Source organism: Lutra lutra, chromosome 3 (assembly GCF_902655055.1).
Source record: "Lutra lutra chromosome 3, mLutLut1.2, whole genome shotgun sequence".
In the NCBI taxonomy this organism is placed as follows: Eukaryota; Metazoa; Chordata; class Mammalia; order Carnivora; family Mustelidae; genus Lutra; species Lutra lutra.
The window spans coordinates 41,759,972-41,784,598 of NC_062280.1; the positions used below are offsets into that span (position 1 = coordinate 41,759,972).

General features: G+C 46.2%; 1 protein-coding gene across 3 annotated transcripts in view; it reads left to right on the forward strand.

Annotated features, from left to right (window-relative positions):
• Window positions 1-24,627, forward strand: part of TRPM8 (transient receptor potential cation channel subfamily M member 8) — a 97,643-nt gene that overhangs the window by 43,726 nt on the left and 29,290 nt on the right. For all 3 annotated transcript variants that reach the window (XR_007126097.1, XM_047722946.1, XM_047722947.1), the window contains exons 9-17: window positions 119-316; window positions 5,428-5,530; window positions 6,625-6,743; window positions 10,453-10,743; window positions 12,824-12,919; window positions 13,723-13,852; window positions 15,633-15,778; window positions 18,091-18,203; window positions 18,602-18,818. Coding sequence is in view for 2 of the 3 variants with exons in the window: in XM_047722946.1 (XP_047578902.1) it covers window positions 119-316; window positions 5,428-5,530; window positions 6,625-6,743; window positions 10,453-10,743; window positions 12,824-12,919; window positions 13,723-13,852; window positions 15,633-15,778; window positions 18,091-18,203; window positions 18,602-18,818 (1,413 nt within the window). In the remaining variant the exon portion in view is untranslated. The remainder of the gene's footprint in view (window positions 1-118; window positions 317-5,427; window positions 5,531-6,624; window positions 6,744-10,452; window positions 10,744-12,823; window positions 12,920-13,722; window positions 13,853-15,632; window positions 15,779-18,090; window positions 18,204-18,601; window positions 18,819-24,627) is intronic.

Consider the following 24,627-nt stretch of genomic DNA (forward strand, 5'->3'; position numbering starts at 1 on the left):
CCAGAAGGAAAAGTGCAAAGATGTGTCAAGGTATCTGGTTGACCAGCCTGGTTCCGGGTGTGTTCCACTGGTCATCAGTGTGTCTTCCATCTGGCCAACTCTGTCTCCCTTCTTCCAGGCCATCAACACCTCCATCAAAAGTAAAATCCCCTGTGTGGTGGTGGAGGGCTCAGGGCAGATTGCAGACGTGATCGCGAGCCTGGTGGAGGTGGAGGATGCCCTGACATCATCCGTGGTCAAGGAGAAGCTGGTGCGCTTCTTACCCCGCACGGTGTCCCGGCTGCCCGAGGAGGAGACTGAGAGTTGGATCAAATGGGTGAGCTATAGGAGGCTTCTGGGGGCTGAGAAGAAGATAACCAAGTTCATGGGGAGGGGGGAAGTGTTAAGAGTTTGAATGTGCTAGAGTTACAGCTCTTTTGTCCATTCTTAGCGACACTGAAGCGATACTCTGGCCCAAAGTAGGTTTCTTGTTGGACATTGCAGCTTATGTAAGTTAAATAACTCGCCAAGTCTCCATACTTGGTGGGGGGTAGCATTGAGGCTTCAAACTCAGGCCTGTTTGCAAAGCTGGTAATTCTTTTACACCATGACTTCAACAAACGTTTAGCTTCTAAATGTTGGTGTGTCAGTGGAGCTGAGGAAGGAGATTCTTGGCAATGTTTTACAACTGCAGATGCTAAACTGAGTCTACATCCATCGGAGAAGTGGTTACTACAGAATAATTGCCTTTCTAAATTCACTGGCCCAAGATTCAACTCAGAATCTCTCACCTTTCTCATCAGATCATGTAAGAAACATGTACTTATCAGAATCTCTATTACACTTCTTATGGTTAAGCCTATAGAACTATGTTGACATGGTAGCATAGCTTCTAACTACTCTGTTTCGTGAATGCTGTTGACTTGAACTGCCTACCACTTCCTTCACTGCTCAGTTCATTAGAAAGCCCACATTAATATCAGTGGGTGTGTTTCCATCAGCTCATTCTAGAATGGACTTCGATGTTTGGGTATTTCTTAGGAGTATGTGCTGCCGTTTGGGAATTTTTGGAGATAGAAAATAACAGACTATAGACAATGGGAGAGTTATTTAAGTCACAGAGCCCATTTCATCATGAGAGTTCAAGGTTGAATATAGTATAAAAAATATTCTTTAACTAGACTGGCACTTCAACAGTATTTAGTTGTGAAAGCACCTCAAAATGTCCAGTGCAGCAAACTGAAACCCTGGTATAGTGAAGGTAGTCTTGTTCGTGGTAGCCTCTGCCATTGTTTAAGGCAAGCCTGGATGAACCAAAGCCTTGTAAATAATGAGGAAAATCAACCCAGCCTTCTAGGCCACTCAGTTCTCTGGCAAATAAACACACAGTGGGGACTCTACTGGTCTTAATTAACTTCAGATGAATGGACAGTTAGCTGATAATCTGGGTGAGGTGCAGTGGGGTCGAAGTGATCAGGAAGGAAGTCCTTCCTGGATTAAGCCTTATTACCTAGAATTTAGAATTTAAAAATTCAGATGCATCTTCTTCCAGAGTCATTGTTGGTGCTAAATGATGGCCTACCCCACAAATGCTTATATGATATTCCTACTCGAATAATTGCATTTCCCAGATTTTACTAAAAATGTAAAGCTGGGGGTTTTATATGGAAGTTCATTCTAGGATTTTCTTGTATCTTGGCCAAGTCCAGTTGAAAGACATAAGAATCAGGCAAATAAAGATCAGATTTTATCAGCTTCATTGAGGATGAAGGCAAAGTTGACAGATGTGGCTTAGGGGTAAAGTCATAATGGGCTTCTTTGTGCTGAGCCCCAGAATGAGACAGATGAGCCCACCCAGACAGAGGCAGCCATGGATAGAGACTGCCTCCCCCGAGGCTAGGTATGTGGCTGATAGCAGACCAGAGCAATAACACTCTGCAAGGAGCAGATCCCAATGAAGAAGCAGGAAAGGGCTGGCTGGCCAGGCAAATGAAAGCTACCTATTAGACATGTCACTCCCCCACCAAGTAGGAGGAAGTGAAAGGGTGGAGGATATCCAGGGGCTTGGTTCGGATGGAGGCTGCTCTGTATGGAAATATGTGGATAAGGAATAGGAGTCCTCCCTCCCCAAAGTGGTATACAGTTTTGATTCTCCACATACGGAGACCTTAATGTCTGAGTCAATTCCACACATTTCAGCAGAGAATCCCAGAGACATTGTGTGTTGAGCACAGTGCTCAAGGTGCTTTCCCGTGATGTATGGGAGGAATTCAGTGGTTGGTTCAAGGAGACCCACAGAAGAAGAAATAGACAACTCTTAGCTTACCCACCCAGGATGGCCCTGAGTCCTCTCCAGTGGCTTTCCTCTCACTCATGCAAGTTGGCTTGAAGAGTCTGAGTCAGGTCATGTCCAAAGAACAGAGGCCATCTAATGGGCCCCCTTAATGAGGGATTTTGATTTCTGCATTCAGAAAACTATTACAGAAATCTGGAACAGTCTAAAAATCAGATGCATTTCACTTATCCTTTCTGGGATTTATACCTCATTCATATTCATATCTAATATACTAATGATCCATCATAATTATAATCATGTCAGAAGACATCCATTAATAATAAAAATTAGTCTGGCACTTTAATTATGCACTTATATGAAGGTTTGCAATTGGTACAGGTTTTCCAAAAGACCAAGCTCAAGAGAAGAATTATTAATTAATGAATGTATATATCCAGTCAGATATTAATTGAGCACCCCCACAAGGCTAATTATGGGTGATTTCACTGATCTTCTGGACAACCAACCCCAAACTCTGAACTCAAGGTTTTTTGACCTTTCCAGGGAACCCAGTTTATCTCTCCACTGGGATTATGCTTTCTCTTTCTACTAGTTCACCCAAAGTTGTTCACACCTGTGCCTAGTCCTCACCTTCTCAAGAACTTGAACCTCCGTAGTATCCCAACCTATCAGTCAGCCTAGATACCATTCATTTATGTCAAACTGTTTCATCTACTCATTTATTCAGTTGATATTTATTGAGCATATACCATATGCCAGGTTCTGGGATAGGCATTTCAGAAAGAACAGTATACACGATAGGAAGAGTCCTATCCTCATAGAGAAAACAGAAATTGGAAAAAAAAAGGTTTAAGTTGAATGATTACAGTATATAGCATCGTATAATATCAAACTGAAATGAGTATGCTAAAGAAAGGTAGCATGGATTCTGAAGGTATTCTTAGAGGAGATGATGTGGGATCTGAAGGCTGGGTAGTCAGTGGGGTGAGGACTGGGATTGTAATATTGAGAACAGCATGTGCAAACGTCCTGAGGTGTGAGGCAAGCATGGCCTACCTGAGGCCCTGGAATAAGTCAGTGAAGGTAGAAGTTTTCGAGTGAAAGCTGGAGAGCTTATGAGGGGCCAGGCCATGCAGCTGTTTGAACACTGTTTCGCGGTTTGGGTCTTGTTTAAATGGAATGGGAAGTCACTAAAAGGTTGAAACAGAATGAAGATGTGGTGAGTTGTGTTCAGGAAAACTCATACTGGCTGCAGTGCAGGGATAGGGCTGAAGGAGGAAAGAGGGAGGTGTCAGGGTGGGAGACCAGATAGGGTTCCCCAAAGCTGTCCCTGGGTCCCATCAATTACTTTCTCCTTCTTCCTTTTTGTTTGGAAGGAAAACCTCCTCTGTGCTGTCCACCCTCACTTGTGCCCAGACTCTTGGGACATGGACCCCTCTTACCAGTCATCCCTTCCCTTCCTTTCCCTTCCCTTCCCTTCCCTTCCCTTCCCTTCCCTTCCCTTCCCTTCCCTTCCCTTCCCTTCCCTTCCTTCCTTCCTTTCCTTTCCTTTCCTTTTTCTTCTCTCCACACTTCCCCTCCCCTCTCCTTTCCCTCCCCTCTCCTTTCCCTTTCCCTTCTTTTTTTTTTTTTAAATAAAGATTTTACTTATTTATTTGAGAGACAGAGTGAGAGAGAGAGCATGTGCACAAGTGCAGGGGAGGAGCAGAGAGACACTCAGACTCCCTGCCGAGCAGGGAGCCTGATGTGGGGTTGGATGCAGGGCCGGATGCCGCTTGATGCTAGGCTGGAGCCCAGGACCCCAGGGTGACAGCTTGAGCCAAACACAGAATGCTTAACTGACTAAGCCACCAGGCGCCCCACCACCCACTGCCTGTCATTTCTAGTTGGACCCCTTTCCTTCTGCTTGAACTAGGGCTGCCCACATGGAGAGAGGGCCCTTCCCTTCACACTCCCCCTCCCGCTGCCCTCACTGTGCATCCTGTGGTTTTCCTTTATTTCCTGGTCACTCCTGGATGCTGCATCCACGAACGAAAATCTCCAGCACTGCCTTCCCAGGAGAATGCAGACCGAACGGTCCCTCCTAACATTCAAATCCAAGGTCTTATCTGCTGCATGGCTTCCAGGCTTCCACCCTCCCACCCTGGCCCAAGACCTCTGTCCCCCTGCCCAGGCGAGACTCTCTGTAGTTCCAGATCCTTGTTTTCAAATGTTGCTGGGCCCCTATCCCCGACCTGGAGCCCAGTTAACCAAAACCAGGCTGGCAACCTCCTCTAGAGGAGCTCTGTCTCAGTAAGCTCTGGCCAAGCTCAATGACATCTGAAGCCTTGGGATCAGCTTTTAAAAAATGAAATATTACAGAAATATCACAAAGGATAACAACAAGTTCCTTATTTCTTTGTCTAGTCACCAAGTCCTCTTGGCTATTGTTTGCACTGGAATTCTCCTTCCCACGGGTTAAGCCCTTCTGACCACACTTGGATGGTTTCTGTGGCTTTCTGTTGTTCTTTTCTCCTTTATTCACTCATTCAAAAATTGAGTACCTACCATGTGCCTGGCTTGGTGACACGTGTGTGCGTGTGTACACACACACACACACTCACACACACTCTCACTCATGCACACTCACACATGCGCACACATACATAAGCACACTCACTCATGCACACACACATGCATCCTCACACATGCACACTCTCCCATTCATATGCACACTCACACTCACACACGCATACTCACAATGCAAACACACATATGCATGCACATACTCATACATGCACAACTCACATACATATGCACACTCACACACTTGTACACACACACTCACAAACACACACTCACTCACACATGCACACACACATGCACTTACACTCACCCCAGTCCCTGAGTCTCAGCTCTTCAATAGGAACTTTTTCTCACGTGTTGCACTTGTTCAACCAGTACTTTGTTCTCGTTGTGGCTAAGGACTTATTATTCCAATTCAGAGCTTTGGCGCTACGGGCACAGGCACCGTAGGTGGGGGGGGGTCTGGATCACCCCTATAGGCAGTCTTCAAAAAAGAATGGAATAAAAGGTTCTTCACCAAAAGAGAGATGTTTTTGCTCCTTATGCCTGAAATCAATTGCCTAACTGTGCTCTTTAAATCTTGCCAGCTCAAAGAAATTCTTGAAAGTTCTCACCTATTAACAGTTATTAAAATGGAAGAAGCTGGGGATGAAATTGTGAGCAATGCTATTTCCTATGCTTTGTATAAAGGTGAGTAAAAATAGCTCCTCTGGAAGTTTCAGCTTTGTGTTGCTTTCTGTGGCTTCTAATGGCCTGCATTTATTTTTCGAACAGCTTTATTGAAATATAATCTCGTACTTAATTTTGGTTATCACAGATTGGAAGCCAGAATAACTACGAGTGGCCTGCTGAGTTAACCTCCTTGGTTGAATGTATTTAATAGAAGAAGAATTTTTATGTCATTAAAATACTGGCCAAATATAATCCCAGCACTCTCCAAAGTGCTGTCTTTAACAGTTTTTTAAAATTTCATCCGAGTCTCAGGAGGTGGAAAAAGCTATGATAGGCCTTTGTCCTAGGGTTTCACGTATATGTGCATCCATGCACACACCTTCACACAAATAAATTTGCACTCAGTTTCAGGAATTTACATTTCCTGAAGTTTATGAATGAACCTGTTTTGAAATTCTCATCTGTGATCTTTGCTGTGTTAGAAATCCACCAAGGTGGAGGTTACCCGAAGTAAATTGATCCTTGGCAAAGACCATGTAGAGTCGAGCCACCTGATTAGTATACGTAAGGTATGCAGACTAGGGTAAAGGAACTAGGAAATGTGATTTATGCATTAACTATTTATTAGAATTATTCTTATTGCGTTTGCCAGAAATCTGGTTGTAAGTGTATTTATTAAAAAGGGATTGTATTTGTAGAGATACATAGATACAGAATATATTTGCTCTGGAAAAGACATTAGAACATTTTTATAATATGGCTCATTATTTCATAGACTCAGATAGAGTTATATAAGTCTGATATGGTCCTTAAAATGCAACATTCATGGAATTTGAATCTATGGAAAATATCAACATAGCACAATTGCACCATTAGGGTATGAAATGGAAAGATATTATTATGGTTTGAGTTGATCTTCCTTATATGCTTTAGGACATGCAGAATATGGACAAGAGTGAGTAAAATAAAGAATATGTAGAAGAATGAGTAAAATGACAGTTCTGAATGTCTGATTCGAAGGGAATGTGCTTAGAATCTGCCTTACAAGTGGCCATGAGATGGTTCCGACTCTTTTTTCTGCTGAGCTGCTTTTTTCCCCTGTCCTCCTACAGCCTTTAGCACCAATGAACAAGATAAGGATAACTGGAATGGGCAGCTGAAGCTTCTGCTGGAGTGGAACCAACTGGACCTCGCCAGTGACGAGATCTTCACCAATGACCGCCGATGGGAGGTAAAAAAAGCTCTCCTGGGTTAGACCTGTGTCAGGTCTGACTCACTTCTTCCTAGGTCTTCAATACCAGATCTTGCAGAGGACTGTCCCCTCTGGTGCCAACCATCACTTTCCTCATCCGTAGTATATATAGGACATTCGCATGGACTTAGTAGGTTTGTAGTCAAGGGATAATAACAAAAGAACTCATGGAAGAGAATGTCAGTCCACTAACGCCATCCAGCGTTCACAGCCCATGGTCCCAACATGAGAGGTGCTTCTCCATCTGGGTGCAGAGGTACAGACCCCCTCCTTGGAGCGGATGGGGACAACTTATGGGGACAATATGGACACGATGGCTGAAAGGGGTTTATCAGAAGTAGTTCGACTACCTCTAGACAAGACAGCAGTGCTCATTTTGCTCCCTGCCCCATCTCCCCAGCCAACCTGTGATAAAAGGGTTGTCAGCAGTGAGATTCGTAAGGGAAAAGTAGAAATTCAGTGAAGACACACAGTGAATGTCTTAGAGCTAGAGACTCTAGACTCTTGGCCAGACAATCACCTCCAATATGGAAATTGTATTTTCTGATAAAGTTATGTGTTTTTTCCAGTAGACTGATTCTTTTTACTTTTAATTTGATCAGAGGTATATAGCACAACATTTTTTAGCAGTGTCTTCTTGTGTACAGCTCAAGTAAAATCAGCCTTAGGAGCTCTGTTCAGTAGTAAGAATTACAACCTGTCACCCTGGGATCTGTGAGGCTGTATGGTGCTTTATCTTCTACTCTTTTAGATCAGTCTAAGTCATCAGTGGGCAGTGAGAATCTATTTAATTTTATATGTGTATGTGAAGGTTGGAAAGTTCGTGTATCTCATGACGTTCATTCTGAATATGAGGCTCAGAAAAACACTTTTAGGCCCATCGTTGCAGAATCAGATGAAGACTTGGTTTATATGACTATGTTACCAATTTTAATAATGTAATGCAAATAAAGTAATGGTGTATGGATTTTTAAATTATTCATTCCCTTAGCAAACATTATGTTGTGTTTGGTCTTTGTGGTAGAATGAACCCTATTGCATGCTGCAAGGCTTTAGTAAGTAGAGAGAGGGTAGAATTATAAGTAGATCGAGTTAATTGATTTGTAAATTAATCCTTGTGTGTGAGATCTTCTATTTAAGTAAGGTCTGGTAGTGCAAATAAACATAAACTTAAGCATATATTGAATGGTACATCTAATTGTATTAACTCTACTGAAGATAGTTCAGTGTAAAGGGCATAATGGCTAAGAGAACAGACTGCAGACCCAGCCCCTCTGCATGACTTAGCCTCTGCAAGTCACTTTTCCTCTCCGTACCCCAATTTCCCCATAGGTGGTGTGTTGGAGTCAGCTCATACTGGAGTGCACGAGCCGACTGCTAAGGATTCAGAGATTTTATGAGTCAGTTGTTAAATACAGTCATTCTAAAAAATTAAATTATATAAACTCAGAATTAAATTTTTAAACTTAAAAACAAAGGCAAGAAATAGTCAAAATGCATCACTTTCTAATTATTTTACAACATTTGCTACTACGCATGCTCTGGAAGTTATTTATATCTGTTGTATCTTCATGCTGGAAATACCAGCCAATGAAGTGGGTGCTTCCCCAGGTCTGTTCCCAATTCTGCATTCAGTGAGGTCACACTGGTGGCTGAAAATGGGACACAGTGGGAGCATTTGCACCACAGGAATTGGCAGGTATCACAAATCAGGGCTTATGATCTTCTCCCAGAGATGCGGTTGTTAAACATGTACCCGCACACCACCGCTCGTCTGAGAATGGAGGTGATGGTCATAGAATCAGGGCATTACCTTCCTGATTGGGCTGTTAGAATGATTATCAGATCATGTTTCTGAAGCGCTTAGGACATTGGCACATATGAAACACTCTGTAAGTATTTGTTGAAAAACGGGTAAAAGCTTTTGAAACCATGGTGATATTTGTGTAAGCTTTTACAGTGCACGAAGCAGGTTCGTGGTGTTAGCTTACTTGCCCCTCCCATACCAACCCATAGCAGGGATGATCTCATTCTGCTGGTTAATAATCCAGGCCTCCCTGGGTACCAGTGGATCAAGAGCTACTGATATTTTTTGGAAGGCCTTCTCTGACCTCAAATCTCTGCAAAGACCTTGACCTGTGTTAGCTCTTTCACCCCAGCAAGCGCCTGTGTTATTGACGAGCAAACTGAGGCTCGGAGACAGTCTTGTTCTAGGTCACGCATTAGGAAATGGTAGAACCAGGATCCGGAGACCAAGATGTGTCTGACTGCAAAGCTTTTCTCTTTCCACATATGCCAGCGGTTCCCACCACCCAGACCGGTGGTGGCACGGGAATCACCTGGGAACTTGAGAGCAACACAAATTGTCAGACCTCATGTCAACTTGCTACAGCAGAAATTCTAAGAAGTCTCTGGCAACCTGTGTTTTAATAAGCCCTCCAGGTGACTCTGATTGAAGTTTGGGGCCCATTGCCCTGTTCAGTGTGTGACCAAGGGAGAGGCAAATGATCTAGAAGGATATGGGAAATACTGGGCAATGGGACACTTGCCTTGAGGACTGGGGAGAAGGTGCAGCTCCCTTCTGCCACCGTGGGGCAGCCACCCCTTTCCTTTCCTACCCCACCTGGATGACAGTGTAGGGACTTACGAGACACTTGACAATTCCTGTCTAGGCAACGTGTGATCCCCAGGAGTTTATCGTGAGGCAGAAACAGTGCTGTTCTTAGCAGAGGATATTCACTGAAAGTGGGGGTCAGGCAAGCATCAGGAGTGGAGTGGGCTGTGTGGACAGTAATGAGGAGTGTGTGTGTGTGTGTGTGTGTGTGTGTGTGTATGTGTGTGTAGTAACAGGGATTTTGGGGACTAGAGACTCCAGGTCCCAGAAGCAGCTGCCCTTTGGTTCTAGATGATGGTTGTCTGTGTTGTCAGGGTTTCTGGTTTTCCCTCCTAAATCGATGCTGGCGATGTGGGGATTTTTATGAACCTTCTAAGTGGTAATGTTGGCGACTGAACCCAACTCTGAGGTGTATTTTGAAAGACGTGAAAGTTAGTGTGGGCTGTTGCCCACTCATTTGTGTCTGAGGTAAACACTAATCATCTTTAATAAGAGTCTCAATAAGCTCCTATGGGATAGGTTTATCAGGGAGCCCGGAAAGGGGAGGTAAAAATAAATAATACCCAAGTGTAACTGTCAAGGGTCCCAGTGACTGACTGCGATGTAACGTGACAGCCCTTGGCAGGGTGGTACGTGACTAGAAGGAACAGCTCCCAAGGTGCAGAGTGAACAGGCTGGCCATCGGTTCACAGTCAGTGTCTACTGTAGACTTCAGAGAGATGGTGTGAGCCACACTGTCCCGGGTGCTTCCTGCATGCGCTGGGATGAATTACTGACCAACATTCTCCCTGAGTAATTATCTCTCCTCTACAGTAGCAGGAGGCCAGGTCACCTCCAAGCCCACATCTGGCTAACTTCAAAGACTCTGCCTTGCCACTTCCCTGTCCATTTGAACTATGATCCAACATTGTGTCAGAGCTGTAAAGATAAAATTTATTTCCCAAACAGGATTAAAAGAGAAGTTGAAGTTACTCTTACTCTGTGGCTGGAAATGTGATGTGATTGAGAAAGAAAACACTTTCTGTTTCCTTGGCTGGCCATGGGGTCTGAGTCTCCTCTCTGCTTTCTCCACAGTCTGCAGACCTTCAAGAAGTCATGTTCACGGCTCTTATAAAGGACAGGCCCAAGTTTGTCCGCCTCTTTCTGGAGAACGGATTGAACCTGCGGAAGTTTCTCACCAACGACGTCCTCACTGAACTCTTCTCCAACCACTTCAGCACCCTCGTCTACCGGAACCTGCAGATTGCCAAGAATTCATATAATGATGCCCTCCTCACATTTGTTTGGAAACTGGTGGCTAACTTTCGGAGAGGCTTCCGGAAGGAAGACAGAAGTAGCAGGGATGACATAGATGTAGAATTTCACGTATGTACCAGGGCGGGTTGTCTGCTTTTGAGTCTTCCCACAAAAAGTATCTTGACCTCCATCTTTCCCACTTCTTCCCTTATTGCCATAAAATAGGTAGCATGTAGGCATTGTTAATTTTTGCTACTGCCTTTACTTAAGATAATGAGTCTACCTGGTGTGTAGTCAGATATCTTGCTCTAAGCTCTGTGCTATACTTCAAATTATTGTTGCGGTTTTTCTTAATTGCAAATCTCAGTGTGGCACACACACTTTCTGAAGGCATCTGACAAGGAAGAGGGACAAATGAATGGCTCCCTGTTCATGTCTCAGTCTTTTGGTGTTGGGTGTGATCAGTTGCCCATGTAAAGGTTGGCCAAGTTTTCCTTTCACACTTTCTGAAAGCATCTGACAAGGAAGAGGGACAAATGAATGGCTCCCTGTTCATGTCTCAGTCTTTTGGTGTTGGGTGTGATCAATTGCCCATGTAAAGGTCGGCCAAGTTTTCCTTTGTAGATAAAAGGGGTAGTGAATATTTTGAAAGGGATAATCCAGGTTTCCATCTGGGAGCCTATTGTGGAGGTACAACCTGAATTCTCTCAGGTCTTTGTGTTTCAACCACCGGCAGGCCAAGTTTCCAAATGCCTGCACCTGCAGCTCTTTGCTGAAGGTTTGTTCTGGTCGGAGTCCTGTCAATACCAGCAGTTGGTGTATAAATACCCCAGCTCCCTCCCCACTTGGAGGAGCTAATTCTGAGGCATGTGTTCTACACTGGCTCCCAGGATTCCCTAGTGGTAGTAATCTCTAGTTACTGACTGTGATGACTTGTTGATAACACACCCTTTCCACTGGTTCCTTCTTTTCCCATCTTCTTTTCTCACTATCCTATGGGTTTTCCTGGGATCACCCCTCAAATCAACCACATATCTCAAATTCTTGTTGCTTCTGTGAAAACTCAAATGAGGTCATTATCTCCTATAATTTTAGGATTTTAATGCATGTATGTGGGTGCATTAAAAAAATTTAAATGCGTTAGTTGTTTGAAAGAATTGGAACTTTTTAGAAAAGCTTCTGTTTGATGCTATTTGTGTTAAAACCCTTTGCAGTATCCATAATTCTTCCTAAAGCATTTTGGATCTTGGTAAACCTGTAGGGGAGTTTAAAAGGAATAGAGATGTTGTTTTCTTTTTTTTTTTTTTTAAGATTTTATTTATTTATTTGACAGAGAGAAATCACAAGTAGGCAGAGAGGCAGGCAGAGAGAGAGGAGGAAGCAGGCTCCCTGCTGAGCAGAAAGCCCGATGTGGGGCTTGAACCCAGGACCTGGGATCATGACCTGAGCCGAAGGCAGCGGCTTAACCCACTGAGCCACCCAGGCGCCCCAAGATGTTGTTTTCAATCTGAAAAGTTTCCATCAGAAGATAGGGAATTCTGAATAGCAGCCGTCGCATGTATGAGGAATCAAAAGTTTGAACAATGCTCCAAAGAAAGAAGCAAAGTTTTACATTGTCATTATTGAACTTAAGCTGTAGGAAAGTTAGAATTTAGTTGGAGCGACTTTTTTTTTTTTAAGATTTTATTTATTTATTTAACAGAGATCACAAGTAGGCAGAGAGGCTGGCAGAGAGAGAGAGAGGAGGAAGCAGGCTCCCCACTGAGCAGAGAGCCCAATGCGGGGCTCCATCCCAGGACCCTGGGATCATGACCCAAGCCGAAGGCAGAGGCTTTAACCCACTGAGCCACCGGGGCACCCTGGAGCGACTTTTTAAGATGAGAAACAGATTTATGTGATGAGAGGAATTCTTCAACCTTCCAGAAATTGTTTAGTTTTTAAATTGCTGTTGGCACATGTTTCTACCCTTTGTGACTTTCTGTCTAGTCATACGTTGTCTTTTATGACAGGTAAGAGATTTTTGTCAAATTATCCTACCCGGTAAGTTGCAGTGATGAAAATCACATCACTGTGCTATTGAACTGGATTCCTATACTAAGCTTGGTGTGCTCCCTTGGGACATCCTGACACCTGCTTTCATTCCTATGCAGTGCATCTACTAAGGGGATATTCTATTTGCATGCTGACCACATACTCTAACTCCTTGCAGGACGTGTCTCCTATCACTCGGCACCCATTGCAAGCACTTTTCATCTGGGCCATTCTTCAGAACAAGAAGGAACTCTCCAAGGTCATTTGGGAGCAGGTAAATGTCTAGGCCTGTGCCAAATTTACCCCAAATGCTCACTTCGTTGTGGCTGTTCTGACCTCAAAACTCACATGCCTAATCCAAGGCATCATCAATAAAATAGGATGTCTTGTGTCAAGTGAATATGGTCTGCCTCTGTTTCCATGTTGATGGAGGCATGATTGAGAGGGGAGGTCCCTGGAAGGTAGCTATGCTTGGTGAGCAACCCAGTAGGCCCTTGCTTCTCAGGTGTGTGTATGTGTTTTCTAAGTGGAGACAGTTTTTAAGTTTAATTAAAAAATTAATTTCTAGCTCTATTGCGTTAGGAAGTAGGATTTGTATAAATTCTGCTTTGGGGAATATATTGAGATTTTTTTCCTTGTGATTTAGCACATAATGGTTTATGTTCAGTTGGGTAGAAGCTACCTTCTCCATTATTAGAACATAAAGTTGGATATGGAGAATAGAGTTCATGAGCACAGTCTTACTAACTACATCATCAGCTCTCCCGTGTCCTCCGCCACTCTTCCCCTCTTTGAGCTGCCACAGTTTGGTGCTAGGCAGTCAGGTCTCACGCTACCAACAACTCACAACATTTATCTTGATATTTTCTTTTTATATGCTAATTCCACATTCAAGACTATATCTTCAGGGCCAAGACTGTCTTGTGTACATTGCTAAGTTTATTCTGAGTCATTATGAATGGTTCAGATTTCACCACTTCTTGCTTTTGCCAAGAGTTTGTCCTTACCTGACATTAATGTTGACTTGACCACTTTAGGGAATTATGAATTAACTAACGTTATCCACCCATCTAAAAGACCAGGGGCTGCACTCTGGCAGCCCTGGGAGCCAGCAAGCTTCTGAAGACTCTGGCCAAGGTGAAGAATGACATCAATGCCGCAGGGGAGTCTGAGGAGCTGGCCAATGAGTATGAGACCCGTGCAGTTGGTGAGTCTCCAGGAATGGGCCACCACAGTGGGCGCCCACATGGTAGGAGGCACACATGCACCTGTAGCACTCATAGGCCGGGTGGCAGAGGTCAGTGGCATGTCCAGGCTCCCCTCTCTGGCATGATTTAGGGGTTGCAGACCACATGATCACAGGTGTGCATGCTGTGGCAGAAGCCAAAGGCCCCCTCAGCCGTGCCACTTACTGATGTTTCCAAGAATGGACCCAGGATAATGTGGGTGTCTCCTCCCACAACCACCAGGGCCACACACAGGCTAGGTCTAAGAAACTCAGCACCACAGTCTGGGGGCAGAGAAGGAATGTTTTTGGATGCTTTTGAGAAACTATGACAGATCTGAGACTCTTTTGTTAAGATTTTATTTATTATTTGGCAGGGAGAGACCCAGCAAGAGAGGGAACACAAGCAGGGAGAGTCGGGGAGGGAGAAGCAGGGTTCCTGCTGAGCAGGAGCCTGATGTGGGCCTTGATCCCAGGACCTTGGGATCATGACCTGAGCCGAAGGCAGATGCTTAACGACTGAGCCACCCAGGCGCCCCCAGATCTGAGATATTTACCTGTTAGTTGGTATCAAGTTAGCCTGTCTGTTTCATAGAGAGAAGACCCTACGCCACTGGGTCAGGGACACAGATGGTTTATTACCAAGGGTCCAGGCAGCAGTCAGAGCAGCATCTTGGGTTGGTTCCCCATGACTTCATTCCCCTGGAGTGACATGACTAAAGGCTTCTGTTGCTTGCCCTGCAGCTCCCCCAAAGTTTAGGAGACTTGGGGCTTCTCCTGGGGCTGCAGGTGACCTGCCCATGCTCCCTTCCAGGGCGTGATTGCTCGTTACCTGGAATGGGATGGGAGAGAGGCACTGCTAAGCATTACCCTTCTGGAATGTCTGTCTTCTCTTTGCTGTTCAGTCATCCTTGAACAAAGCTTGTCAGTGTGGTTTGCCCAGACAGTCTGGACCATGCAGGAGCGTGAGAAACTCAGAACAGTTGTTTCCCGATGACAAAGAGTTTGGGCCTGCTCAGTTTTTCCTTTCTCACTTGGGAGTTTTCAGTTTGCAATGGGGCAAGCTGCAAAATGCACACAACTTTGTGGTCTCGTGTAATGAAAAAAAAAAAAAAAAGTCTCGTGCATTTGGCTTCTCTGTGTTGCCAAAAGGGTGTCCAATCACTTTTTAAAATATATTACATTTCAAAGATTTTTTATTAATTTCTGATTAAACTCAGAAAATGGATCTCAAGTATTTTGACTTTTTAAAAAATTTCCCGGGAGGATTTATACTTCAATTTCTAGCATTAGGTCTCATGTGTAAGCACACCTTTAAAACAATAGGTCAGTGTTTCTTACACTTGTTGGTCGTTGGTTGGTTCGCATGGTGCCTTATGAGGCAAAAAGCCTTCACCACAAGGCAGAGAATGTAAATGAAGGGAGATCAGCTGCTCTGGGAAAGGAAGCAGCGGGTCTGCATCTCTCCCCAGGGCTGAGCCCCACAAAAGGGGGGTAGCTCCCCGTGTTCCATGTAGCTCAATTCAGTGGGCACTTACAGACACCTGCAGCTATCAGGAGCTGCGTTGGGCGTGGTGTCCCCCAAACCCCCTTTGTTCAGCGGAGGAGGATGACGCCATGCCGGCATTCTCTATGCCTTTTAGAAACCAGGCTTTTCACCAAGTCAGGGCTGGGTCATGGGGGCGGGGCAGGCCCAGTCTGTGTATTTGCCATCTCTGCCTCCGGCTTGGCTTCCCTCCCTCTGGTGGCCGTGTCCCCGCAGAGCTGTTCACAGAGTGCTACAGCAGTGACGAGGACCTGGCGGAGCAGCTGCTGGTGTACTCCTGTGAAGCCTGGGGCGGAAGCAACTGCTTAGAGCTGGCGGTGGAGGCCACGGACCAGCACTTCATCGCCCAGCCTGGGGTCCAGGTAAACGGCGTGTAGTCACCAAACATCACCTCCAGAGATGGGCCCTTTGCATCAGATGCTCTTTGTGGCATTGAACAAGAGAGTGCTAAAAGCAGAACTTCACCTCTGATAAAAGAACCGAAGAAGGGAAAATTGAGGGACGTTCCAGGAGATGGCAGCACATAGGCTTTGGTAGAGACCCTTGCTTCAAGAGACAGTGCAGGAGAAAGAGCATTCTTGGGGTTTCCACCAAGCACCCAGTACGGCACCATACTTAGGGGCTGGGTTGCTGGATCCCACACCTGGGGCTCAGTCCACTGTGTCTCCAGTTATGTGTGTGGTGATGGACCAAGGCACACAAGCTCTCTGAGCCTTAGTTCCCTTGTCTGTAAAGGAAGGGTTGCTGGGGGGTTTTGGGGAGATAGGATGTGACAGATGCAGCCCTTGACTTCAGTGCATTCTGTTATAGTTATTATGGGTAGTAATGGCACTAGAGGAACCAACATGAAATGGAGTAAAGCCAGCCCAGAGGTTTCCTCCACTGAGTTAAACTAACGGTGGTTTGCACTTGGTGTCTCAGCTTGCCGAGGGGAGTTTTTCCACCCATAATCCCGGTTGGAGGGGTCTGGTGTGAAGCGGGGAGGAGTAGGAAGATGTGGGTGGATTGACACTTATCTGTCACCACATGGTGTACATGATCGTGTTTTATCTTCATAGCATGTGTGGAAGTGGAGGTCATCTCATTTTACTGATAAGGACTCAGTTGTTCAGAGAGGTTCTGGAACATTCTCTAGGTTGCACTGCTAGGAAGGAAGAACTGAGAGTTGGTTCCATGTTGATTGTTTTGTGGACTTCCCGTTACACCATGAAGCCAATAATCAGCGTGTTGAACTGAGGCTGGCACTGGGATCAGGGTTGCCTGGAGGGCTGAGTTGGAGGCCAAGGAGGGCCACACTCTGCTCACAGCTCCTTTGGCCCCAAGCCCCATTTTGTTGGTGCCACAGAGCTTGGGGTCTGGGGAAGGCTGACTCTTGATCTTGTCCGAGCTTACCGGTCCCAGCGGTTTCAGCCAGATACCAATTCAATAATATTCAGAGAAATCTCATGGCCAGACACATAGGACCAGGGAGCTGGCTTCCTGAGTGCAGGCTACTGCCTGGGGTCAGGTGTCGCTGGTGGCTCTGGAACCCCAGCTAGGGGAGAGCCTCCTATGACTGGGGGCTAGTGATACCACTTGATGTATTCCTCCACCTTGGCAGGAGAGAAGAGTGAGGAAGGCTGGGTATTACCTGTCTTTGTTTGGCTACCTGAGAAGCAGGCCCCAAAGCGAGGATTTAAATTCTTTGTTGTGAAGGTGAGCCTAGGAAGTGCATGTGGGCGCTGGGGCAGTGAGAATGGTGAGGGAAGGAAGCAGACACGGGTGTGCTAAGTGTTGCCACTGTGCTCTGCAGGGCTCAACCCCATGGAGACTTCCTGGGACTGTATTGAACTTGTGGTGTGGCAAGCAAGTTGGTGTTGACCCACCAAGAGCAGTTTGTCCTTTGTTGGGGCTGCCCCTCAAGGGCCAAGCACACGCCTGGCCTCAGCAGCCTAGGCAGAGCCTGGCAGGCTCCCTGGAAGAAGCAGATTCTGGGAGAGGGAAGGTCTGGTGTGGCGCAGGGGCCCTACCTGTCCCAGCCAGTGCATCCACGCCAGTCCCCTTCCGACGAACAGGGCCGTTTCTGAGAGCTGTGTGTTTCTTTGATGTGGACGAGTCTATGCTCACCCTTTTGTGTTGCCATGAAGTGTGGGTCTCGGAGGTTTCTAATTCCCACCTTCGTGGGAGGCCCCATTCCATCTCTCCGGGGTTGGTGGTCTGGGAAGAGCGTTTTCCTGCATTTCAACTCCCGCTGATGTTGAGATGCCAGCTGTTGCCCTGTTCCTCTCACCTGTCGGCCTCCAGCAATGAGTCCTGGGGTTCCTGCAGGTAGCACTGGACGGGTGTGTGCATTTGCAATCAGCGAGGAGGAAGGAGCCAGAAAGACGCTTGTTTAAACTTACATAAGAAGAATTAGAGGTGGTTAAAATTCATGGCTTTAGGGAATTTGGCCTCATACAACCTCTATTTTAAAGTTCACAGAACCCAAGTTAGGAAAGGACTGAAAATCAAACAGACTTGTGAATGGTTTTATCATAGCCCGTAGACTCCAGGTAACTAACACCAAAGGAGAAGACTTAATTTGGAGGGTTATTTATTTTGAGGGGGTGCGAGGGCTGGGAAGAGAGGTTGCATACCATCCTGAATTTCATTGCATTAATAATGACCCATGTCCTTTATCTTTGTCTCCCTGTAGAATTTTCTTTCCAAGCAATGGTATGGAGAGATTTCCCGAGACACCAAGAACTGGAAGATTATCCTGTGTTTGTTTATTATCCCCTTGGTTGGCTGTGGCTTTGTATCCTTTAGGTATGAAACTGAGACACATGATTGTATGTGTAAGTGTGTGTGTATGTGTGTGTGTGTGTGTACATGTTCTTATGTAGAGGGTTATAAAGCCTGGAATTTATGACATTCGTGAGAATCCCTACACAGTAGGGCTGGGGATCTTTTCTGGCTTTTCCTGGTTTTGATTTTTAAATAGGTAGCGGTGGAGGTATGTCTTCAGTGTCCAAGGCAGAGCTTGGATTTGTTGGTCCTGGAAAGTCAGGGGCTGAGTTTTGGCCTGGTTGGTCTCAGAAGGCAGCTCTGGCTCCCCTGCCTCTGGCCGTGGGTCTGGATTCATCCATGTTCAGGAGGAGGACTGCAGATTCTGCAGGACATGATGCTCTAGAGGGCGATGACAGTGTTCTCACCTCTTGGTCCAGGAAGAAGCCCATCGACAAGCACAAGAAGATCCTTTGGTACTATGTGGCCTTCTTCACCTCCCCGTTTGTGGTCTTTGCCTGGAACGTAGTCTTCTACATTGCCTTCCTCCTGCTCTTTGCCTATGTGCTGCTCATGGATTTTCACTCCGTGCCACACTCCCCCGAGCTGGTCCTCTACGCACTGGTCTTTGTCCTGTTCTGTGATGAAGTGAGACAGGTAGGACAGTCCCCATGTGAGACACCTCCTTCTTTCCTCAGCAGGTGGCATCTCCCTAGAGCCAATGAGGAACAGAAGTTGCTTCTGAAGCTCCAAAGTCATGATTTTTCTAAAGTAAATGACGCATTTTCAACATCTTAGCACTCTAGTGAGGTTTCTTAGCACCAAGCTCACTCCTTGCTGATTAATGTTAATTGATGGAAATGAATTACTTCAGAATTGGGAATGGTGTTCAAAGAGAAGATCAACCTTGGACTGTAACCCACTCCTGCCATTACCATCACCAGGGGAGGTAGGGGAGCTGGGGTGGGGGGGCACTTTCAAGCTAAGAGCATCTTAATGCCCAGTGTGTCAGAGTGACAGTGTTGGAAAGTCATATAAGTCCCTGTGGATTTCAGGGAGTGTGTGTGAATTATTCATGGTGCTTTTCTGCAGTTTCTTTGGGATCTGCTTTTTTGGCAGTCTCTCCCTGCCATTGAACCCAAAACTTTAGCCCAGTCCTGGCACATAACAGGTGCTCAGTTAGTCACTGTTAGAGGGATAAATGTTGAGAGTGAAGGATGATGCTGTCCCTAGAGCATTATGAAAAGTCATCCCAGAAAATCTTTTCGGACTCAGTGATTATTTGAGCACTGCTATTACTGTCACTTTTGTTGTCCCTCCTGAGCCCAAATCCAACATCATACCCATTGCTGATGTTTACATGATACTATGACAGGTGTTATGAGAAATTTGGGTGGGGGAGGCACGGAATGCTATACTTGACCTCACAGAGTCACCACGTAGTGTAGGAATCCTACGTTGCTTTCAACTATCATGCCAAGTCTGATAGACATTTTTTTTTGGCTTTCAGGGGCTGTGGATTGAGGATGGTTCTGATATTTTTCCGTTCTCAGCAGGAGAGTGTCTTGATCAATTATCAATATGTGCGATAGTCAGGGGGCCTGGGAGGAGTCCTGGCACCAGTGCCCTGCATCTGCCTTCTCCTGCCAAGAAGGTACAGATGGGGGATAGAGATGGCATAGAGGTGGAGGAAGAACAAGACAAATGACACAAGTCAGTGCTGAGCATGGACACATACGGGCTTTCTGTCTCCAGCAACTATCCCTCAGGGCAGGACCCTGCTGATGGGTGGAGGATTCTGTGACCTCCCATCAGCCTCTTGAGGACCCCACTTTCTGGCTCGTGAGGTCACAGCTCTATCTAGACACATGGCGGTTGGGACCCAGTGTATGAATTTTGGGGGGTACAGTTTGTCCCATAACCCTTCCATATAGTCTCTTTCTCCTGGCTGTCATCTTTTGCTAGTTCTCCTTTGATTTACTGTGTGTCAGCAGCCAATGGGTGAAAATATCATGCTGGAGAGAAGAAAAGATGCAAGGAGATTCAACATTTAAAGCAGGAATGTACCCAGGCCAATGTGAGGAAGTAAGGGAATAGCACCTTTTCTACTGGGACTCTCCTGAAAGCCATTGTAGGAACTGTCTTTGCACGAGGTCATGTGTGTTCCCTTCTCTTATCCTGGTGTGGCTGGGTTCTGAGATCTTACCTTCCTCTTTGTCCTCCATTTCCAAAGATGCAAAGAGAAAAAGACAACATTCCCAGTGCAGGTTTTGCAGAGGAAGGGAGTAAATGGTGAGGTTACAGGCTTTGTCAAGCTGGAGGGGGTGGAGCTCCGTTCTCTTTGGACTGGGGTGGGGGGTGGTTTCTTTCTGCTGAAGTATCCATCCTGTGGTGAGGCAGCTTCCAGAGCCTTGCTGGGCCTGTGGAAGCAGGTGGAGCTGGAGGGGTCCCCCAGGAGGTCATGCAGGACTCTGAGGGGTCCCTGGTGGCTTGAGTCACGTGTCCCTGAGCTCTGTGGGCTTTGGTTCACGTTCCGGGGAGCAGTGTAGGATTCCAGGAGAGGCATGGAGTTTGTGGAGACTTGAGCAATACACCCCATGGTTCTGGTTTCTTCACATCAGGTGACCAGCCCGACACCCTAAATGCAGTCACTGAGTAGAATCACATAACAGTGAAGTCATAGCCCAGGGTGGAAAGAAGCCACGGGTGCTTATAAATAAGCAGGGAGAGAGACTGAGAGAAAGAGAGGGAATGGGACTGGGCACAAAAAAGCTGGCAGAAATTGCACATAGACAGTATGGTAATAACTTACTTAATTTCTTTGATCGTTTGGTTCCTCATTCCTAAATGGGCATCTCCCTACTGTGAGAGATGATTGCAAGGAGCAGGAAGCCCCGGTGCCTTATGCGGTAACCTTGTGGGTCTAGTCCAGCACCAGCTCCTCTGGGTGGTCCTTTTGCATTTCTCCAGCTCCTCATGCATATGCTGCTGTTGCCCAGAAGTGAGTGGCATGGAAATGGCCTAATGCAGATGTTTATTTCTTACTCAAATTTGACCCTTCAGGGCTGGCACAAGGGAGGGTGTTGATGTACTTTTGGCAGGTGTGTGTATGTTTTTTAAGAAAAGAGCTGATGAGCCAGGGTCTTCCTAATTCAGTCCCAGAGCTGTGCTGTGACTGGGAGCATGGAGGGAGCCACGATGGTGGCTTGTGAGGCCAGAGCAAGGGAGAGGAGGGAAGGGGCTCGAGGTATCCTTTGGAGCTGACGCTGCTCTTGGTGGTTGCTTCCTGCAATGGGTGGTGAAAAAAAATTCTTTTCTTGCTTTTCCCCTTCCTCATTCATGTTCCCAGTGATTTCTCCATGAGTCTTGGGACTGACCCTGTCTCCCTCACTGCACTAAGGCTATGAGGTGAAAGTCCAGTTGTTGTTTGGTTCCTCCAGGCATCGAAAGAAGTCAGGTGATCTGGGGACAGGACTTATTCTGGGTTGCTTTAGAGGACAGAGCTTGGCCTGGATGGAAGATACAGGGAGATGTGTCTTGGCATAAGCCAAACACTTCATTCATGCATTCCTTTTAATTATTTACTGAGTACCTACTAGGTGCCAGGCACTGTTCTAGACGCTGGTGATATAGCAATGAGCCAAACACACAAATACCTCTGTCCTTATGTAGCTTTCTCCCAGTTAACAGGGTCGGCAGGGTCATTTCTGGGAGCTTCCAAGGAGAGAACAGCACTGCACAATGAGTTGTGTGTTTACTGGGACGTTGGCCTAGAGGATTTGAAAGAGTGAACTTTGAAGTCTTAGGTCACAAACATCTCCATACAATGTTGTATATACATTTAACTACTAAGTCATTTATTCAAAGGAGACTCAGGACAAGTGTATGTTGTTTGGAGAAGGACTCTGGGCAGGCAGTGTGAAGTGTTGCCTAGGAGCTGTGTACAGTGTTGCCCAGGTGTAGTGTGCAGTGTTGTCCAGGAGCCGTGTGAAGTGTTGCCCAAGTGCAGTGTGCAGTGTTGTCCAGGTGCCGTGTGTGGTGCTGCCCAAGTGCCGTGTGAAGTGTTGTCCAGGTGCCGCGTGAAGTGTTGTCCAGGTGCCGTGCACAGTGTTGTCCAGGTGCCGTGTGTGGTGCTGCCCAGGTGCCGTGTGCAGTGTTGTCCAGGTGCCGTGTGCAGGGTTGTCCAGGTGCAGTGTGCAGTGTTGTCCAGGTGAGGTGCTCAGAGTTGTCCAGGTGCAGTGTACAGTGTTGCACAGAGCAGGGACATTGAGTAGTGACCAGTGGGCTGATGGGCAGGAATCCTGGGGATGGAAGTGAGCTGCAGAGGTGCATGGGTAAGATAATGCACTTCCCAATCATTCCCGGGGGCCTGCCAGGTGGAGGTGAGGCCCACATGTTCTGGCTGAGTCTCTCTAGTCTGTCTACATTTACAAAGCATGATGTGTGATGGGGAGGGTGATAATGTAGGCATATAGCTTTAGGCAAATGTTTCTTCTCTTTTCTTTAAACATTGTTTTGAACAGACCAGTTTAATTTAGCAGTCCTGTGTATTAAGGCAATGATATGGGAGCACCTTGGGCTGAGGGCTGGGAGAGAGGATCCAAGCCCAGCTCTGCTGTGGGAGAGCTGATCTTGCAGTCTGTGAGCCGGGCTGTGGGACAAGGCCTCCAAGATTCTCCTCCTTCAAGGAGTCTGACGCTCGGGGTCGCTGTTTCTCTTCCAGCTGCAGGCTCCAGTGGCTAGAATCCTCAGTTCGCTTTCCCCTGATGACCTGGCGCTCTCTTACTGAACCTAACTCGCCCTTGTCAGGAGATAAAGAGACCTGAACAGGATGTTACCTGTTTTAGGTTATGTCTGGGTGTCACAAAGAATACTCTCCTAATGTTTCCTTCCCTGGGAGCAGACGTAATAAACTAAGTTGAAATTTTCAACCAAGGCAGTCCATAAGTACAAATGTCCAGTAATCAAGTTGTGGATATTTATGTAACAGGAGACAAGTTCCACCATCCCTTTGTGGAAAGTGCGGTTCAGTCTTAGGGCTCATTGAATCCCCCAATCCTGAAAGATACGGTGAAATGAGTTTTTTGTATTTTATGAATATAGCCCATCTCTGTCATTCCATTCATAAAAAAGGCTTCTATTCATTAAAAAAAAAAAAGTGCTTTCTCACTGCAGTGGTGCCTTCAAGCTCCAGAACTGATCTATTTAGGGTTTTTCCATCTCTCAGGCCAGGATTCTGAGAGGCTGAGCTGGGCTGGGGCTGCTGCTTGCCCTGTACGTATCTACCTCCCAGACCAGGGTTTTAGAGGGAACAGGTGGAAGGTAGGGCCTGTCCCACTTGCTCTCATTTTGCAGATGGTTCTTGGTGGGTAATCCGCGAGACTGGGACCACCTCAGTGGATGTTGAGGTGTGCTGACTCGGTTTTGGGACCCACCCATTCAGCCATCCCACAGAGAAGGGTGGTCACCTTGGGGCTGGGAGATTTTATTTCCTTGGTGCTTGATTGCATAAGGCCCTCACCACGTTTGTCTACCAAAGCTGCTGTTTGCATTTATAAATGAAGAAAAGGAAATACTCCTTGAGAAATGGATGATGTTTCCTGAATCCCTTCCAAGTTTAAAGCTGTAGGATTTCTGTGGGTTGTAGTGAAGCAGCGGGATGCTGACAAGTTGAAACTCTCTGAGACCCAGAACCCGTGAGCCTGCCACTTGCTGGCTGTCTGCCTCGGGCAAGTTCCTTAGCTTTTGTTTCCCTATGCTTTATTTTTGGGGAAAGAATAGGAAACGTGCTATTTGAGTATCAGATGGACCCATAGTGCTGAGTTCATTTAGTGAAATCAAAAGGATTCAGTTGATGACACTTCTTGGCATTGGTTTCGTGCCTCGCACAAGGCAATATGCTGATTTCCTTACCTGAGCTTCCTTGGGTTTTGTCCTACTTCCCCTCCAGTCCTGACCACGTTTCATTTTAAGGATGTCTAATGACTACCTTTGCCCCAGGGCCAATAGCTTCCTTGAGAATCTGTGTTGCACTTAATCTGAGGTCCAGTGTGCCAGGAGCCCAGCACAGGTATTTGGAATCCTGTGGGCTCTCAGTAAATGGACAGATGAACAAGAGGGTCAGAGGTCCCCAGACCCAGCAGACAGAACACCAAGAGGCTATCTAGATGTGGTCTTCTACTGGATTGCCCTTTCTCTGTTTATCTCCTGACATGCCTTCTTCTGAGAAATCATGCCAATATGCACAAATGATGGAAGGATCACTGATGCACACTGTTCTTGTCAGTCATTTCTGCAAACACATCTGCCCACACAAGTGAAGCACACAACCCCTGTGTGCAAATTTAAAAAAAAATCTTTTTATCAAGATGTTTTATTGCCACATGCCAAAAAGTATTTATGATAAATACACAAATCTATGATGACAACAGTATGGATAATACCCTCTAGAATTGTGCAGTGCACA